General features: G+C 35.9%; 1 protein-coding gene across 2 annotated transcripts in view; it reads right to left on the bottom strand.

Moving 5' to 3' along the window:
* XPR1 (xenotropic and polytropic retrovirus receptor 1) overlaps nucleotides 1-20,609 on the bottom strand; it is a 214,543-nt gene that overhangs the window by 59,559 nt on the left and 134,375 nt on the right. For both annotated transcript variants that reach the window (XM_086343523.1, XM_086343524.1), the window contains exons 3-6: nucleotides 15,302-15,403; nucleotides 3,847-4,070; nucleotides 1,629-1,778; nucleotides 1,275-1,358 (exon numbers count right to left, since the gene is read on the bottom strand). In XM_086343523.1, the coding sequence (XP_086199649.1) occupies nucleotides 1,275-1,358; nucleotides 1,629-1,778; nucleotides 3,847-4,070; nucleotides 15,302-15,403 (560 nt within the window). The remainder of the gene's footprint in view (nucleotides 1-1,274; nucleotides 1,359-1,628; nucleotides 1,779-3,846; nucleotides 4,071-15,301; nucleotides 15,404-20,609) is intronic.

Raw genomic sequence — 20,609 nt, forward strand, 5'->3', positions numbered from 1 at the left:
TGTATCTATGAATCAACTTAGGAAGAAGTAATATTTTTAAAATACTTGGTTTTCTAATTTCTCTCACATCTGTCTTCTTTAATTTTTCTCCATCATGTTTTACAGTTTTCAATATAAAAGTCTTGCACATCTTCTGTCATTTATCCCTACATATCTATATATTGATCTTGTAATCATCAACCTTGCTAATAAACTAATTAGTGCATGTAGCTGTTCTATAGATCCACTGGATTTTCTATATAGGTCCTCATGTCATTGGCAAAAAACAAAAACAAAACAATCCACCAGTTTTACTTCTCTCTTTCTCATCTAATTGTCTTTAATTTCTTTTGCTTACCATACAGCCCTGGCCCTAACCTCCAGCACAATGCTAAATAGAACTGGTAAGAATGAATACACTTTTTTGTTCCCGGTTAGGGAGAAAGCATTCAATGTTTCACCATTCAGTATGATATCGGTTTTAGGTTCTCCATAAACACCTTTAACAGGGATGAAGAAGCTCTTTTTATTATTGATTTCCATCCTATTCTGGTCAGAAAACACACTATGATTTAAATCCTTTTAAATTTATTAGGATTTAGTTTATGACACAAAAGATATCACTTAAAGTGTTTTTTGGTATAACTGCTATGTAGATATCATTTAACAGATGCTTTTTTATGCATTAACTATTGCATTTTGGATGAAAGTATGCAGTAGCCCAGAATATCTTGACCCCCCCCACTTTTATATCATCGAATAAATATCTCATCTTAATTATTTGCTCAGATGAAGTTAGCATGTGAGAATAAACAAGAGCAGTAGTACAGGGTAAGAAGAGAAAGGTCAGAAGACATTGCAATTTATTATGAAGTGAGATCTGGCATCTGATTTTTTTAAATGAGAAAAACAGTAGTAATAAGTACTCACAAACTTTGGGTGAAACATTTTTTAAAGTAATGAAACCAGTATATTTTATCACCTAACAGACTGCGAGTGTGTGTGTGCGCACGCGCGCTTGCTCAGTCAGGTCCAACTCTTTGGAGCCCCATGGACCGTAGTCCACCAGGCTCATCTGTCCATGGCATTTTCCAGGCAAGAATACTGGAGTGGGTTGTCATCTCCTACTCCAGGGGATCTTCCTGACCCAAGGAGTGAACCCTGATCTCTTGCTTCTCCTGGATTGGTAAGTGGATTCTTTATCACTAGCGCCACCTGGGAAGCCCCCTAACAGACTGTGTTGATTATTAAATAGGTCACATGAACCAACTGAACAACTGCAAACAAATACTAACCTGAGCAGCTCCCAAAGGGGGAACACGTAAACGCTTCATAGCTTTTTGTCTGTCACCATCTTCAAGTTCATTGGTCACTACAGCCTAAAAGACACATTGTTAAATATTTATGTAGGTTATACTAAACTTGAGTAATGCATAAATAATTCTGAACCATTTATATTAATATATATGGTATTCTGATATACGCTTGGTGAATATATACTGAATAAAGTGAAAGGAAAAATAATGAGTAAGAATACATGTATTTAAAGCAACTAACAACAAAAGGAGAATAAAAATGAGGAATTACTTCATTTAAAATAAGACTTTAATGTTACTAAAAATATGGGTATATAAGTGAGATGACTGTACCTCAGTTTCAGAGATGAGCTGGTTGATTTTCTTGCATGTATAAAATGGGGCTACTTCTACATGAGCCACTCGCCAATCTGCTCCACGAGATGTTTCCAGGATCTTGTCATGCTTTTTAAGGATTTTTCGGAACCCTGTAAAATTCAGATTCTACAGAAAGAAAAAAGAAACACTACTATAATTTCTGCCACTATAAGAGAAAATGAAAAACAATAAGCACTTTGCACTGATTGAGATGAATGAAGACTGAGCACCAAGGGAAATGGCAGTGCTTTTATAAAAGCATTTATTATAAAAAGATAAGACTCTTCTTTCTCATTTCATTTATTCATTTCAAGGTAGTATGCTATTAGTAATACAAAGAAACTCCAGATTATGAATCCTATTATTTTTATTTCATGTAAATTAATGGAAGTCCTAAATTCAAAATATTTTCATCTCCATTTTCATATATACAACTCTTTTCAAAATAGCTAATTTATATTATTTTGCTTCTTTGATCAAAAGAATATATTCAGAAAATATTCTGGATATATCATGAACTGAATACATTTATTAGTTCTTTGCTTTTTAAAGGACTGGTATAGCTATTCATCTCCCCCCTACTCTGCAAACATGTACAAACAAGCATGGAAAATGGACTATCATCTACTTAACTGTTATTTTGTTGTCATACATTCTGTTTGGGGATGGGTGTGCAAAGAGCCAGTGGAAAAGAAGTGATCATATTTATAGGGTTTTGCTGATAATGGGTAGGAACTTGTACTTTTCCTCCATTTCAACAACATTAAAATACTATACTTTTCTATATTCTCAAATTCTATTGTTCTTTGATCAACAGACAAAAAAAGCACAAAATCATGGATTTGCAATTTCCTCATCATATATCCCCATCGGTAAAAAAAAAAAACAAACCAACAGAGCAGTCACTCTAAATTAGGTTTGGCATGCTTGCTGGTTTGTTAATACTTGTTTTTCATACTTTAGTAGATCATTTTAAACTCCCCTTGGGGAGGATACCCCATCATTTGAAGACTGATTACAATACATTTTCCTTTCTCCTCATTTGCAAAATAAATGTATTCTTACAGTATAGATAGTCTCAAAGGATAAAAGATAGATAAGAACTTTTATAAACAATTATTTTTCCAGAAGCCTTTTTTAATAACGGCCCAAAACAAAAACTTATGGCAAAATTAAAAAAATAAAATTTAGTAAGAGTACTTCTCCATAACAGTAAGCATAATTAATAAAATATGAAATGTTAAAGAAAGTAGAATTATGAAAGGAAAAGATGGAAATAAATACATGCATTAAGGACTTAACATTACTGCAGACATGACACTATAATTACATTTTATTTTAAAATTCCAGTATTTATCCATGGTAATATTTTTATTATATAATCTCTAGTTTTTATATAGTGATGATCTTAACTAGATTAGAAGTAATAGTGACAAGAGTAAAATGGAAATACAACAGCACATAAGGTATCTTTAAAGATCTGGGAGATGCTTTTGCCTATTTAAATATTCATTATTGAACAAATACTCTGTTTTTCAATATGTTCTTTACAGATTTAACTATATGAACAAATTTATAAAGAATTACAAATGAATAAATGCCATGCATTTCTGTAAGTTAGTATACACAGTAGCTCAACTTTTCAGACTGGGTTTTAAAAATTTCTTTTGCAAGTTTTTTTTTTAATAGTCATATTACAGATGATAAAACTGAAAAGGCTCTTAGTGGCAAGTTGAAAAGTCAGTATATATTACATTATTTGTGTTAGTTGCAGGAAAGTTAACTGTCCAGTTGCTTTTGTGGAAATTTTGCTATAGGCAGGGGTATAAATGTTCTTATGTAGCTAGCAGTGATTGGGTAGATACATGTTATTTCTTACTTCTACTCACTACTTAGAGATGCTTCTAAAAATAGGTAGCAGACTACTACTCTTTGAGTCAAGGGTTGCTCCTTCATACTGTATAAGAAGGTGTGGGAAAAATGATCTTCAAAAACCTAAGCCTTGTTAACATTATTTTATCATCTTTGATATCTGATTTTAAGAATAAATGAAATTCCAGTAAGAATGGAAAGAATAACATGCTAAGAATTTCCCTTTTTGGACTGACACATTAGTATAGCTCAAGGTAATTCTGTTCATTATAATTTCTCAATCATTTAAAGGTTCTATCCTCCATGGCAAGAACTGAAGTACCTGATAGTTCTGCAGCAGGATAAGACTGAGGTAGAACTCGCTGAAGGCCAGTTTAAGGTCTTTAATATTCCTATGTTGGACACGTTCCTCATGGGACAGGTGGAAGACTGGCTTTCTGCGTTGTCGCAGCGTGGTAACACCAGTGCTTTCTTTCTGCGCGTCCAGTGATGATTGAAGCTCATTCTGAAGGGTAGCAAACCTGCGCTGAGCCTCTGCGAGCTTTTCTATAAGGAATAAAACAGAACTGTCAGATCATCAAGATAAAAAAACTCATCAAAGTTCTCACTGACTTCTGAATTTTTACTAATTAGTTTCCCTAAAATTTCTAGAGAAAAAATACTGCATTGTAATATTTAGAAAGAGATAGGAAAAACATATTTTAGTGTAATAGCCTCCTTTCATTCTAGCCCACACTTCACCCCCTGCAAAACCTCAAGTGTACTCTTTCTTTATACAGATAAAGATTGATGACACAGATTTAAGAGCTGGTAAGAGTGAGACTACAAAATGGTACAAGCTGCTTTGTAATCTGGAAAACAGTTTCAGTTCAGTTCAGTTCAGTTCAGTCGCTCAGTCATGTCCAACTCTTTGCGACTCCATGAATCGCAGCACGCCAGACCTCCCTGTCCATCACCAACTCCCAGAGTTCACTCAAACTCATGTCCATCAAGTTGGTGATGCCATCCAGCCATCTCATCCTCTGTCGTCCCCTTCTCCTCCTGCCCCCAATCCCTCCCAGCATCAGGGTCTTTTCCAATGAGTCAATTCTTTGCATGAGGTGGCCAAAGTATTGGAGTTTCAGCTTTAGCATCAGTCCTTCCAATCAACACCCAGGATTGATCTCCTTTAGAATGGACTGGTTGGATATCCTTGCAGTCCAAGGGGGTCAAAAAGTTAAAACAGAGTTATCTTAAGATCCAGCAATTTCACTCCTAGTATATACCCAGGAAAACTGAAAATATACATGCACACAAAAACTTGTACGTATACACAAACTGGTATTCATAATAATCAAAAAGCAGAAACAACCCAAATGTCCTCTAACTGTTGAATGGTAAGAAAAACATGGTATATAGATTCAATGGAGTATTGTTCAGCCATAAAGAATGAATTATTGCCATATGCAACAACATGAATGAACTGAGAGATTATTATAGCAAGTGAAGTAAGTCAGAAAGAAAGGTAACCAAAACATAATCTAGGAATCAGCAGGTGGAAGTAGGAGTAGCTCCTTTCTCTATTACATGAAATATCAATAACCTCAGATACACAGATGATACCACCCTTACAGAAGAAAGCAAAAAAGAACTAAAGAGCCTCTTGATGAGGGACTGAACTGAACTGAATTTTTGCTTCCCAACCTGCAACTTGAGTTCTGCCTATTGCTTAGTTCTCAAAGGGAAAGTCTTCTTTCACAGGAGCACAATAATGGTTCTATTGAACTGGAAGGTGAGACTTCCATCTGGCCATTTTGGGATCATGATACCACCGAACCAGAAGGCAAAGGTGTTTACTGGTTAAAAAGTGTTTCTGACTACCAAGGGGAACAGGTAACACAACAGTAGCAAGGAGGATTGTGTCTGCAACCCAGGAGACTCTCTGGAACACATCCTAGGACTTCATGATCAATAATAAAAGTTACTGAAAACTAAAGCAATCCAAAAAAGACAGAATTACTGAGGATTCAGCCCCCTTAAGAATTAAAGTCTGGTTTATCCCACCCGGTAAAGAACCCTCACCAGCTAAGACACTGGCTGAGGGCAAAGGAAATATGGAATGGGTAGTGGAAAAAGAAAATCATCGATATCAACTACCACTTCTTGACCTTCTTGTTCTGCCTTTTACATGTCTTGAATAGTCCTCTCTATCTCTTTGTGTTGCATTCTGAGTAACTACTTCAGCTCTATCTTCCAGTTTATAAATTCTCTCTTAAAGTCTACCCAATTCATAGTGTAAGTAATTTTATTATCATTTAAAAATTTCTAATTGATCATTTTTAAAACTATTAGCAAGGTGAAAAGACAGCCTTCAGAATGGGAGAAAATAATAGCAAATGAAGCAACCGACAAACAACTAATCTCAAAAATATACAAGCAACTCCTACAGCTCAACTCCAGAAAAATAAACGACCCAATCAAAAAATGGGCCAAAGAACTAAATAGACATTTCTCCAAAGAAGACATACAGATGGCTAACAAACACATGAAAAGATGCTCAACATCACTCATTATCAGAGAAATGCAAATCAAAACCACTATGAGGTACCATTTCACACCAGTCAGAATGGCTGCGATCCAAAAGTCTACAAATAATAAATGCTGGAGAGGGTGTGGAGAAAAGGGAACCCTCTTACACTGTTGGTGGGAATGCAACCTAGTACAGCCACTATGGAGAACAGTGTGGAGATTCCTTAAAAAACTGGAAATAGAACTGCCTTATGATCCAGCAATCCCACTGCTAGGCATACACACTGAGGAAACCAGAAGGGAAAGAGACATGTGTACCCCAATGTTCATCGCAGCACTGTTTATAATAGCCAGGACATGGAAGCAACCTAGATGCCCATCAGCAGATGAATGGATAAGAAAGCTGTGGTACATATACACAATGGAGTATTACTCAGCCATTAAAAAGAATACATTTGAATCAGTTCTAATGAGGTGGATGAAACTGGAGCCTATTATACAGAGTGAAGTAAGCCAGAAGGAAAAACATAAATACAGTATACTAACGCATATATATGGAATTTAGAAAGATGGTAACAATAACTCTGTATACGAGACAGCAAAAGAGACACTGATGTATAGAACAGTCTTATGGACTCTGTGGGAGAGGGAGAGGGTGGGAAGATTTGGGAGAATGGCATTGAAACATGTAAAATATCATGTAGGAAACGAGTTGCCAGTCCAGGTTCGATGCACGATGCTGGATGCTTGGGGCTGGTGCACTGGACGGCCCAGAGGGATGGTATGGGGAGGGAGGAGGGAGGAGGGTTCGGGATGGGGAACACATGTATACCTGTGGCGGATTCATTTTGATATTTGGCAAAACTAATACAATTATGTAAAGTTTAAAAATAAAATAAAATTAGAAAAAATAAAAAATAAAAAATCAAAAAATAAATAAATAAATAAATAAATACCATCCCAAGCAAACTGTATTAGAATGTTAATTCTGCTGTACATTTCAATTTGCATAATAAATTCTAAAATCACATACAAAAAAAAAAAAAAGTCAATTTTGATAGCTCCTACTCTGCTCATGGTTTTGATACACTCTTTTATGGTCTATAGCCATATTAAGTATATGTTTTATTTTGCATCTGAAAATTTTCATATTCTATGTATCCTTTCATTGCTAAACTGTATTTCACTGTATGGATATACCACATTTTCTTTAAATATTCATCAGTTCATGGACATTTGGATTGTTTCTAAGTCTTTTTAGGTCTTCCCTGGTGGCTCAGATGGTAAAGCATCTGCCTACAATGCAGGAGACCCAGGTTCAATCCCTGGGTCGGGAAGATCTCCTGGAGAAGGAAATGGCAACCCACTCCAGTATTCTTGCCTGGAAAATCCCATGGACAGAGGAGCCTGGTAGGCTACAGTCCATGGAGTCGCAAAGAGTCGGACACGACTGAGTGACTTCACTTTAAGTCTTTTTACTACATAAATTATGCTGCTGTTAAGATTCACATACAAGTTTTGTGTGGACTATCATCTTCATCTTTGCAAACATGGGCTCAATCCATGTTTGTTGCATGAATGAATGGATATGTAAGAAAAAAGTTCTCTCTACTAATTCAAGTTCCTACACAAACATAAGGAAAAATAAAAACTTCAAGGGTTATTTTGTTACTTTCTTTAAACTAGTGATTCTCTTTCTCAAGGACAAGACTGTCTAGAAGAGTGTATGAGGGAGAATCCCTACGTGGGAGTGCGGAGGGTAAAGCATCTGGAATTTGAAGAAAAGTCAACATCACTACAGTTACGGTGTGAGAGCGCTAAACTTTTCCAAAGAAGCACAGGTTTCAAAAGGATGAGAAACACTGCTTTTTTGACACCAAGTGTCCAAGTCTATTTTGTAATGATATCACCGTTTTCTAGAGTCAGACCTTCAAAAAGCTTCAAAGTGTGAAAGTCGCTCAGTCATGGCCAACTCTCTGCTATCCAATGGACTGTAAGCCTGCCAAGCTCCTCTGTCCATGGAATTCTCCAGGCCAGAATTCCAGAGTGGGTAGCCGTTCCCTTCTCCAGGGGATCTTCCCAACCCAGGGATCGAACCTAGGTGGATTACAAGTGGATTCTTTACCATCTGAGCCACCAGGGAAGCCCAAGAACACTAGAGTAGGTAGCTTATTCCTTCTCCAGGAGATCTTCCCAACCCAGGAATTGAACCGGGGTCTCCTGCATTGTAGGTAGATTCTTTACAGCTGAGCTACCCCAATGGAATAGCACAGAATCTACAAAAAAGTATTACATATGCATATAAAATATATTTGGTTTATCAATAGTTATAAAAACTAAAAATGGATATTCCTAAGCAATTTTATAAATACTCATGAAAATTGTCTATTTTGGCAATAAATTCCACTTTCTATTCATGCCAGTGAACCAAGTCACACTCTGAATAAGAACAGATAACTATTATAATATGTTTATTCCATAACCTCTCATATAATAAAATATTTGATAAAAATTTCCAATAACCATTCAAGAACTTTCAAAGTGCCTGAATCCCCTCAAAGAACTAAAAAAAGGTTATCAAGATCTATTTTAGTTTTAATGAGATTTGTATACATATTTTTTACTTTTAGAAAAGTTGTTTTAGAAATATAAGGCATCTTCAAAATAGCAAAGCTATTATGTTGTTATGCAATTGAAGAATAATTCTTGATTAAATAAAATAAATGTCTTAGAACACTTTTATTATTTGTCTTTCAATATTATCATCTTGCAGATTCAATTCATGGATTTCACTGTTACCTGAGACAGAAAGTAAGTCTATGAGAATGTTGACCCATTACAGATGATTCAAGTAATCTTGTTACATTACATGCAGTTATTGCACTGCTTTTATGTGGAATTCTTACAACCTGAAATTCTTACAGCCTCATACACTAAAACCTCTATGTGTGAAAATAATATCCTATTCTTCCATTCTTTTCTCTCTAGTCAATAGCACTAATTTTCTTACAACTCCAGCCTCAGCTGACTATCTGTTACCCTCCTTACCCCCAAATATGTTATGGACTTTAATGCATTATGCATCTGGATAGGTTTTTCCCTTTTCCTGGAACACTGTACTCCAGTTCTTCTCACAAAGCCATTCCCAAACACACTTCGCCCAAAGGATTTGGCAAATGCCCACCCATTTTCAAAGACCAAATTTAAATGTTTCCATTTATGCATCTTCATGTTTGTTTCCATAGTACTTTGCTAAACTCTATAATAACAAGCATCAAAAAAGTTTAAAAGATAAAGTTAGGAAAGAAATGTATTAGATGTACTTTGATATTTTCTATTCTACTATATTCTCTTGCTGTTCTTCAGTCACTAAGTCATGTCCAACTCTTTGCAACCTCATCACCTGCAGCATGCCAGGCCTCCCTGTTGTTCACTATCTCCCAGAGTTTGCTTAAACTCATGTCCACTGAGTCAGTGATGTTATCTAGCCATCTCATCCTCTGCTGTCCCTTCTCCTCTTGCCCTCAATCTATAATCCTATTCATATTTTTAAAAAAATGCTTGTGATGACCCCACAGCGGTCACCAGTTATTGGGTTGCAAGCTACAATTGTTTAAAAGAACACTAATTTAGATGATAGTCTGCTTTTTTGTGAAGATTCAATCCTGAAACTATTTTACCCATGACTGGGCATTCCCCATGCTTTCAGTCTTAGAAAGAAACAAAAAGAAAAGTAAGGAGGGAAGGAAGAGGAAAGAAAAGAAGAAAAGAGAAGAAAAGGTTTGGGTTGTATCTCTGTCCTCACATGCATGAGCAGCCCTATATCCTTTTGATAATGTAAATCAATTACTTCCACAGCAGAGTAATTCCTGCCCTTGACTGATGATTTGTGGGCATATGTAATCGGAAATACTTGGACAGTTGATACTAATTGACTATCACTTAAATTAAAAAATAAACTCTTTTGAGGTCTAACTTAAATAGAATTAAATGCACATGTATTAAGTATAGGGCTTGATGAGTTCTGACTCATCACCACTATAGTCAAGAAATAGAATATTTCATGCCAGAAAGTTTCTTCATATGCATGTGGTTTCAATTACTGACCACCCCACCCCCATCCCAACTAGGAAACTCCTTATTTTCTGCCATTATATGCCTAAAGGTAAGCACTGTCTTTTCTAGAACTTAATGTAAGTGAAATTATATAACGTATAGTCTTTGGTGTTTGGCTTCTTTTGCTCCGCAGAACATTTATTTGGGGGCTTTTTGTTTTGTATTGAGGTATAGTCGATTAGCAAACAATGTTGTAGTAGTTGCAGGTGAATGGGGAAGGGACTCAAGTCATACATGTACATTATCCCAAGTTCCCCTCCCATCCAGACTGTCATACAGCGTTGAGCAGAGTTTCCTGTGCTATACAGAAGGTCCTTGTTGGTTACTGATTTTAAACAGAGCATTCTCTAAATCTGTGAACATTTTTAAGAGCCTCCATATTGTTGTACGTTCTAGTAACGTGTTGCTTTTTGCTGCTGAGAAGTATTCCATTGTAAGGATGAACTATATGTTCAACCATTTACCTGCTGATTAATATCTGGTTGTTTCTAGTTTGACCTAAGATAAATAAAGCTGCTGTGAACACTTAAAAAATAAAATAAATTATTCCAACCAATTAAAAGGACTTCCCTGTTTTAATTGTGGAATATTGAAAGCAACAGATACAGTCTAAGATTCTTTCAAATGTAGGCACACAAAAATACTCCTTAGAAGCCAAGTATTTTGAATGGAGGGAGAAAGCAAATTGGTTCAAGAAAAGAGAAATTTGTGACATGAAGTAACTTGTACTCCCAATGGAAAAGAACAGTACTGGCCGTCATAAAAAAAAAAAAAGTTTCTAGCACTACAACCTTCAGTTTGTATTGACTGATACCATTTTCAGCAATAGAAAACAGCTGGAAGACTTCTAGGTCGGGGATAAGAAAAAATGTTATCATCAAAAGGACACCTTTAAAAAATTTCCCTCTCTTCCCATGGTCTTCAATTATTGAAGATTTAATCTGTAACTCTAAAAAACACTTCTATCTTATTGGCTAAAAATATGTAATAAATAAAAAACTTACATTAGGTTTTCTGAAATATTGAGAACAGATTCTGACTGTTTACATGTGAAACCCTAGAGGGCTGAGAATCACTTTGCTCATTTTACAGGTATATATGTAGATGCGTAGGAAGGTTACATATATCTTTAAAAAAAATAATAAAGTTCAAAAATCCAAAAAACGATTTGTAGGTGATAGACTTGGTATGAAAATAAGCATCTATATTTTAGTAGTATTCGTACTGTTTTCATTGGTTTGACTTTTATAGCATTTTGGGGGTACTTCAAGGTTTCAGCTAATGCTGTGCTCAGTGGTGTCCAACTCTTTGTGACCCCATGTGACCCCACCAGGCTCCTCGGCCCATGGGATTATCCTGGCAAGAATACTGGAGTGGGTTGCCATTTCCTCCTCCAGGCATTACTCCCGACCCAGGGATCAAACCCGCATCTCCTGTGGTTCCTGCCTTGGCAGGCAGATTTCTACCACTGAACCACCTGGGAAGCCCTCAATCAATGCTATATATCACTTTAAAAATAACTATTTTTAACTGACCATTAAATAACTTGTGAGATGTGACTTGGTAGTGGTAGCGTTTAAAAGATGAACTCATCCCTGTTATCATTTACAGTTTTTCATGTGCCCTAATATCTGAGGTTTGTAGTCTACAAGACAATCTGCCACGAGGAAGGCGGCTAAATGAGGAGAAAAATGATACCATCTAGGATACGTGCCAAATTCTATTTCTGTCAGTCATGTCTTCATATTACCCATTACTTCTTGACCTGGCAAAAAGTCAGTCTGAAGACTATCAATTTGTACCTACTGCTTAATGACATCAAGAGACACGCTTCAATGGCTCTGCCAATACACAGAGATAGGAAGTTATTAAATCATAGCTCCCAAATTTTTAATAGTAGAAAGCCTAAAATTATCTTTGAAAAGTAACCAAGTCTAAGATATCATTTTTCAAACTGAGGGTTGTAACCCAATACACGATCATGAAAGCAATTTAGTGTATAATAAATCAGCATTTAAAAAATCAAATAGAGAATAAAGAACAAAGATTATATTCTTTATACTTTAAAGAGTATTGTTTCATGAGAATATTTTTAATCAAATATATTGCACATACACACACATACAGATGTTTGTAAACATACATAAAACACACACATCTGTTTGTATGATGAGGTCATAATTTATATGTATTAAAAAATAACTATGTATTAATTTATCTTTGGCTGTGTTGGGTCTTTGTTGCTGTGCAAGCTTCTCTCTAGTTGTGGCACGCGGGGGCTACTCTCAAGTTGTGGTGTGTGGGCTTCTCGTTGCAGTGGCTTCTCTTGTTGGGAAGCATGGCCTCTAGGGCACATGGGGTCAATAACTGTGGCTCCCAAACTCTAAAGCACAGGCTCAATAGTTGGGGTACATGGGCTTAGCTGCTCTGTGACATGTGGGATCTTCCCAGATCAAGGATCAAACTCATGTCTCCTGTATTGGCAGGTGGATTCTTTACTAGTGAGCAACCAGGGAAGCCTTGTATGCATTTTTTATTGTAACTCAAAATATATTAAGTATGTAACTATTGCTAAGAGCAGATATTTAATTTTCTTTAGAAATAAAAAAACATTACCTATTTTTTGTAATCTAATTTATACTTAATTAGAGTTGGGTTCAGAGAGCCTGCCCAGAAAAATTATAGTAAAAGAAAAATGCTAATGAACTTAACTTTGTATGTTTCTCATTTACAACCTTAGATCATATCCAATGGACTTTTCTTAGTCTAAACATTCTTTTCTTTGTAAATACCTTTCTCTTTTAGTCTCCATTTTCCTCACTCTACTACATTATATGGCTGCCCTCTCATCTGTCTACATCCTGATTCCTCTTTATCCTCTTACTTCCTAATTGTAGAAATTAGGAAGTCTAATTTCTTTGAACACTGTAATTTCTGCTGTACATTTTTAACCCTTGTTGAAAAGCTATGCATTTGCATGGTGTCAAATAGTATTTCTGTTTTGTCTCTGCCTTCTACATACTTGTAACAAAGTGAAAAGCACATGTATATATGCTATGCCCTTTCACAGCCCCATGCCTTTGCATAAACTGCTCCCTCTGCCTAGGAAGAAATTTAGCCATAAGTGAAAAATGAGAAGGAAAACAGAGAGTTTAGATATTTGCTTCCTTTTTAAATTTATTTTCTGTTTAAAGGAGTGACTTGGTAAGGAGACTATTTATTCAATAAGTCTTAGAGGAAATAATTTCTGGAACAAGATCTCTAGGAGCTGAAACTCAGTCATTAGTTATAGAATTTGCCATGGACTGAGGAGATATATCTTTTCTACAAATATTAGAGGAAAATAAATAAGGGTAAATGGCAGAAAGTGAAAAGGAACTAAAAAGCTTCTTGATGAAAGTGAAAGAGGAGAGTGAAAAAGTTGGCTTAAAGCTCAACATTCAGAAAACGAAGATCATGGCATCTGGTCCCATCACTTCATGGGAAATAGATGGGGAAACAGTGGAAACAGTGTCAGACTTTATTTTTTTGGGCTCCAAAATCACTGCAGATGGTGATTGCAGCCATGAAATTAAAAGACACTTACTCCTTGGAAGGGAAGTTATGACCAACCTAGATAGCATATTGAAAAGCAGAGACATTCCTTTGCCAACAAAGGTCTGTCTAGTCAAGGCTATGGTTTTTCCAGTGGTCATGTATGGATGTGAGAGTTGGACTGTGAAGAAAGCTGAGCAACAAAGAATTGATGCTTTTGAACTGTGGTGTTGGAGAAGACTCTTGAGAGTCCCTTGGACTGCAAGGAGATCCAACCAGTCCATTCTAAAGGAGATCAGCCCTGGGTGTTCTTTGGAAGGAATGATGCTAAAGCTGAAACTCCGGTACTTTGGCCACCTCACGCGAAGAGTTGACTCATTGGAAAAGACTCTGATGCTGGGAGGGATTGGAGGCAGGAGGAGAAGGGAATGACAGAGGATGAGATGGCTGGATGGCATCACCGACTCGATGGACGTGAGTTTGAGTGAACTCTGGGAGATGGTGATGGACAGGGAGGCCTGGCGTGCTGCGATTCATGGGGTCGCAGAGTCGGACACGACTGAGCGACTGAACTGAACTGAAGAATGTCTATAGGTATTTGGCGGGGGGGAGTGGCATAGATCTGCATAAGTATTACACACCAAAAGAAACTGAAAGTCTATTTTTATTTGTAAAGAAGGATGTATAATGAACATGATAGGAAGGATGGTTGGGTCAGATAATTCAAGAAAATGGTATGGGATTTAGAAAAGCACTCTGGAGTATGGAAAAGGGCAGAGTAGGACTCACAGGCAGCTTTGAGAACATAGTTAAGAATGCAATAATGAATTTACAGTGGTTCACATTTGTTTTGCTATATGTTTTTTTTTTTAATCCCCAACTGTCCTAAGCAGCCTGGGGGTAGGAATGAAGAAGGTAAAAGGCTGGTAAAACTCTATAGCTGGAGTTTTGCCAGACAAGCAATCAATATAAGGCAGCGAGGGTGAAGGGATTAAAAGCACAAGGACTGACAGAAATCAAAGTAATTTGGGGAGGATCCTGGTCAACTGGAACAGAATGAAGGAGTCAAGGATTTAGAGTTCTGTGAGATGGAAAAGCAGATAGATGTTAAAGGAGTAGGGGGTAAATGTTAAAGGGTCAGACACAAAGAAATAGAAGTTTTCATCTCAACTCCAATCACATCTGGTAGATGTCACTCTGGAGGCCATATCCTAGAGAGACACATATGAGTGTTTCATGTGATGGAAAGGCATTAAAAGTAACATAGTTAATAAGCTGCAGCTATGTCATTAAGCTCTGAGAGAAATGGTAAAACCATGTTTCTGACTCTTTAATACTTGGGAACGGGACATGCTGAAGCTCTATCAAAGTATCGATTCATAATGAGTTCCTGAAATCCTTACAACTGCAAGAGAATTGGGCAATGACCACACAAAGCTCAAAGAGTGAAGTACCATATGTATTCCTACCTCAGCTAAAGAAAATATCCCTTAATTGCAGTATAGTAGGAAAAGCCCCAATCTAAAAATGATCAGAAGTTTCAACAATGACATGGTAGAGTTTCTCCTTCCTTAGCAGCAGAAATTGTCTCCTGTATGTTGTACCAAAAAACTGCTTACCTGAATAAAATGTGTTGATTTTGGCAAGTTCTTTTTCACAGGTTTGGAAAAACTTTTCTTCAAACTTGGCAAAATATCTCTTTACTGTGTCCTCATCTGTAACTGAAAGCAAGGAAAACAATATTTAAATTTAATGTCCAAAGACCAACTAGGGAAACAAAAATGAAAGTTACTAATACTTCCTTAGTCTTCAAAATGACAACAAATAGGCATTTCTTTGAAAAAATGAACTTGTGAACTATACTAAGGAAAGGTTAATCAAAGGCTTCTTCATAGGCACACAATTTTTTAAACTGAATGAGGTTTTCTAAATCTCTACTATAATAAATTTATAGTGGTGGAGAAAATAAGTGTTCATAAGACTTCAGAAGACACTACTGCAGACAGGTGATCAAAGCAGTCTCAAGGTACTGGGAGGTGAAGTGAATAAGATTCAGCAGACAGTAGACTAATATTGCATTCAAAAATGTAGCAGAAAATGAAGACATGAATATGTAATGGTTTCTGGAAAAAAATGAGTTGATTGCTCTAACAACTACCTACTCATTTTTACCTTAGCTGCACCAGACACAGAGAAAGAGACATAGACTGACGGTTATAAATTAGATATTCCAAACGTTCAGTTGCTGGATAGGGACATAAATGAGCTAAGTAACTGGGTAATTGTGCCAGTGTGGTGATAAATGGCAACTGACACATTCAGGATAAGTAGTGATATGGATTCTAGTTAACGGCAGAGCACAAGTCCATCTAGCTAGCTGCTGCCTAGGTTGTCAGATCTTCCAATTTTTCAGGGAGAAGTCATAAATCTAGATATTTTAAAAACACTGTGTGGGCCAATCAATGTATGTCTTTGCAGGCAGGATCCACTTTGTGAGTTGTCATACAGCATATTGATTTACTCAATCTTGTAGTACAGATATATATATCTTCAGGAACCCCAAGTGAGCTCTGACTAGACTCCAGATGCTAACTGTAATTTAGAACTATCTTATTTCTGGATCTCTAGGGCACACTAAGCTTGAAATGCCCAGAGAAAGTATAGGTTCTTTTACATTCCCTCAGATGCTTCAAATCTTAGGAGAATCCCAGAAATCCTTAAAAAATTCACCTCTCCAGTAATAAGAGAAATAGTATTTCCTAAGTAGTATGTAACACATATGCACACACACACTAATTCCAGAGATATTTTAAAGAAAACAAAAGCTTAAAATGAAGTTTTAAAAAGCATGTTGAATCTATTCATTTAATTTGAAAACAAAAATGTAAAAAAAAAAAATAGCACTACTACTTCTCTAGTCTTATGCTTTAGAACTGAACAATTTATGCAGGATTCTACTATTTTGCAATAAAGAAAGGATGGCTACTTTAAGTTCCTCATGTAAGCTTAGCAGCTGAGGTACAATAAAGGCTATAACTGCCCAAGGCCAGTGAGAATTATTTTTTCAAACCATAAAGCAGGTCAGAGCTTTTTGAAAAACTGACCTTGAGTTAAAAGATGCTCCATGGTAACATATGCTACTCTTTTTTTTCTTCTGGCCTCTCTAAATGGCTTTCAGGTTCTTAGTTCCCATATCTGGGATTGAACTCGGGCCCCCATAGTGAAAGCATTGAGTCCTCACAACCAGATCGCCTGGGAATCCTCCAGATGCAGCTTTTATAATACCTCTGGCTATAGCTTATTTAGAATAATAGTCATATCTTACTCTACTTATCTACCCACTTTTTAAAAATTTTAATTTTATCCTCTATTGTATTGGGAAAAAAAACCCAACATGTCCTAATGTCAATCAGTCACAAAACTATTAATTCAATTAATCACAAAAGACTAAATTTAGTTCAAAGAAATCTAGTGTAAATAAGTCCATATATTAGCAAGATCTATCAACAAATATAAGATTCGCATCAAGAGGAAAAAAAGGAAGAAAAATGAAAGGGTGGGGGAAAAAAATCCAGAACCGGCAAAGAATGACTCAGAGAGTACTGCTGTAAAGATCCCTTTGTTCTTAGTTAAATAAATATTAATACAGTCAGTTATACTAAAGAGAGAGAGAGAAGAAGAGAGAGAGAGAGAATAATGAGAGATCTGTCATTTCTGTTACGGTTTTATCTCTACCTTGCATTTGTGGATGACAGACAATTTCTTTCTCATCTACCACTCCCAAAATTACTAAGTTAATAGCAAATAACTCTAAGAGTACTAATCAAGGTAAAATATTCTTACTGCATAGCAACCACCATCAAGTGCTTTTTATAGCAATTTTCAGGAATATATATATATATACACACACACACACACACACACACACACATATATATAACCATAAGTGTCATCTTACTTTCACATAAAATCTCTCAAAAACCAATTCTTTAAAACAATCAGTAACCTCAAATTTTTATGACTACTTTCAGTTTTGTTAATGTCCAGAGCTTTGAGAGATTGAAGGTAAGAACTATATCTTTTTTATCTTTATAGATCCTATGCCCAGCATAATGTCTGGTACACAGTATGCACTCCATATTTTATTTTTTAAATTGTAAATATGAAACATATTTGTTTCATAATAATTTTAAGAAAATTTTAACTCTCTATTAAAGTTTAAAAAGACTAAACTCCAACAATTAAATATTTGTGTACAAAGGAATGAAGCTGACCCCTCTCTCACATCATATACTAAAACTGTCTAAATGGATCAAAGATTTAAATATAAATTTGAAAGTATAAAACTCTTAAAGAAAAACAGGCATAAATCTTCATGATCTTAGATGAGGCAATGGTTCCTAAGATAAATTTCCAAAAGTATAAGTAATAAAAGAAAATACTGATAAAGTAGAATTCATCAAAATTAAAAACTTATGTGTTTAAAAGGGCACTATCAAGAAAGTGAAAAGACAGAGAATGGAAGAAAATATGTGCAAACCATACATCAGATAAGAATCTAATACCCAGAACTCCTAGAACTCAACAACTAAAAGACAAATAGCCCAATTAAACCCAATTTTTTAAATGGGCAAGGATCTGAACAGACATTTCTCACAAAAGAAAAAGAAAAAAGACAACAAGTGTTGGCAAGGGTGAAAACAAACTGAAACGCTTGTACTGCTGGTGAGAATACGAAATGATGAGGCCCTCGGGAAAAATGTTTAAGTTCCTCAAAATATTAAATACAGAGCTACCTACCATATAATCCGGCAATTCCACTTCTAGGTATATACCCAAGAGAAGTGAAAAAAAAAATTGTGCGTGAATGCCCATAGCAGCATTATTCATAATAGCCAAAAAGTGGAAATAATCGAAGAGTCTATAAACTGATGTAGGATAAACAAAACATGGCATGTCCATGTAATAAAATATACTCAGCCATAAGACGCAGTAGTAGTAGTATACATGCTACAACACATACAGCATGTAGTAGTAATATACATGCTACAGCACAGACCTTGAGAGTATTATGGAAAAGAAAAGAAGCTAAACACTAAATATCACATATTACAAAATCCCATTTTATATGATATGTCCAGAACAGGCAAATCCATAAAGACAGAAAGTAGACTAGTGGTTGGCAGAGCCTGTGGGGAGGGAGATTGGGAGGGATGAAAATGTCTTGGAATTAGACAGTAGTGATGGTTGTGCAACCTTGTGAATATATTAGAAACCACTAAATTTTATACTTTCAAAGGGTGAAATTTTACAGCATCTGAATTATATCTCAATAAAAAATATTTTAACTCCAAGTTTAACCCTATAACAGAAACAGATTGAAACACTAAAGCCTATTTATTTATCCAACAAATAATTATTGTCCCATTAGATGACAGGCTCTGTGCTAAATACAGAGATAGGAGATAGAAGAACAAGATAGATGTGGTTTCTGCTCTCAAAGTCTGTAGTCTAATGACGGAAGCAGAAAGGAAAAAACCCACACAAATAAACAAAGAGTTACAAACTAGAAAGTATAATGAAAACAACAAACAGGGTATTGAGATAGACTGTAGAACCAGAATGGATGACTATCCTTTTTGGCAGGGTAAGAGATCATCAGAGAAGACCTCTCCATAGGAGATAACTTTTTATCTGAAACTTGAACCTAAAACATAAGGAAAAGAAAGGGGACCTGAAAGCAGATCACAATGGGACTGACAGTATGATGTGACAGGAGGTAAGGTCAGGGAAGTAAGCAAAGGCCTTTACATGCAGGAAGATCACGTTGAGTTTAAATTTCATTCAAAGTACAATGGAAAGTTTTGAAGGGTTTTAAGGAGGAGTCTAAAAAGTAGAAGAAAAAAGTAGAATTAGTTTAGTTTTACTAAAAAGATAATCTAAAATAGCATTTCCCAGGACATTATGTATAGAGATGACAGGAAAGGAGGAGGAGAAAAATTTCAAGGAATTCAAGTAAGTCTGGGAAATACAAGTATAAGCTGATCTCTTTAATGTAGTAGTTCTCAATGAGGGATGATTTTGTCTCCTGGGGGTCATTTGGAAATGTCTAGAGGCATTTCTGTTTCTCAAAACTAAGAAGGTGTTAACTGGAGTCCAGGGTATAGAGGCCAAGGATGCTGCTAAACACCCTGTAAGGCCCAGGACATCACCTTCTCTCTTTCCTCTTCCTCAACAGAGAATCCGAAATGTTACCACCACCAAGTTGAGAAACTTTGCTTCAAGGCAAAAGAAGCTTTACTATGCCAACACACGTTGTTATTATTTCATAAGGAGGAGAAGTAGTATACTGTGTTTCTTAAAGTTATTTATAAGAACACCGTCCTTCTTGGGGGTAGAGGGAGGGTAGCTGGGAAGGACAGGGGGAAGATGGGAAGGGGGTGAAGAGCACTTATTAAAATTTTCAAGAATGTGATTCTGTGCAAAAATGGTTTGAGAGGCATAAACTGTAATATTACCACCATCTCTTTGCATTTTTATTATGCTTTTAAGGCTTCTTAGCATCTCAAAAACTACTCATAAATGAAGATGGCTGATAAATAAAAATTAACATGTAACTAGGTTCCATCAAATATAGGAAGAATATTTAGCACTACTAGTTCCACGCTTTTAGAAAAAGAAAAAGTGTTCTGAGATTTTTTTAAAAGTGTGATTTACAAATAAGGAATAAATAACTTAAAATTCTATTTTTTCCCAAATGCTACTTCATCAACAGATGGGTGATTATATAAAGCATATGGCAAAGAAGGATTTCAAACATTAAAATGTTACTCTAAAATCACTGGTGTAGTAGAAATAGGACTAATTCAGTGTCATTCATTCGACAAGCAGTAAGTTCCTCTCATGAATCAGGCAATGAGCCAGGTG

The sequence above is a fragment of the Bos grunniens genome, chromosome 16 (assembly GCF_055505025.1).
Source record: "Bos grunniens cultivar Pamir isolate PY7600 chromosome 16, Bosgru_T2T1.0, whole genome shotgun sequence".
NCBI lineage: Eukaryota > Metazoa > Chordata > Mammalia > Artiodactyla > Bovidae > Bos > Bos grunniens.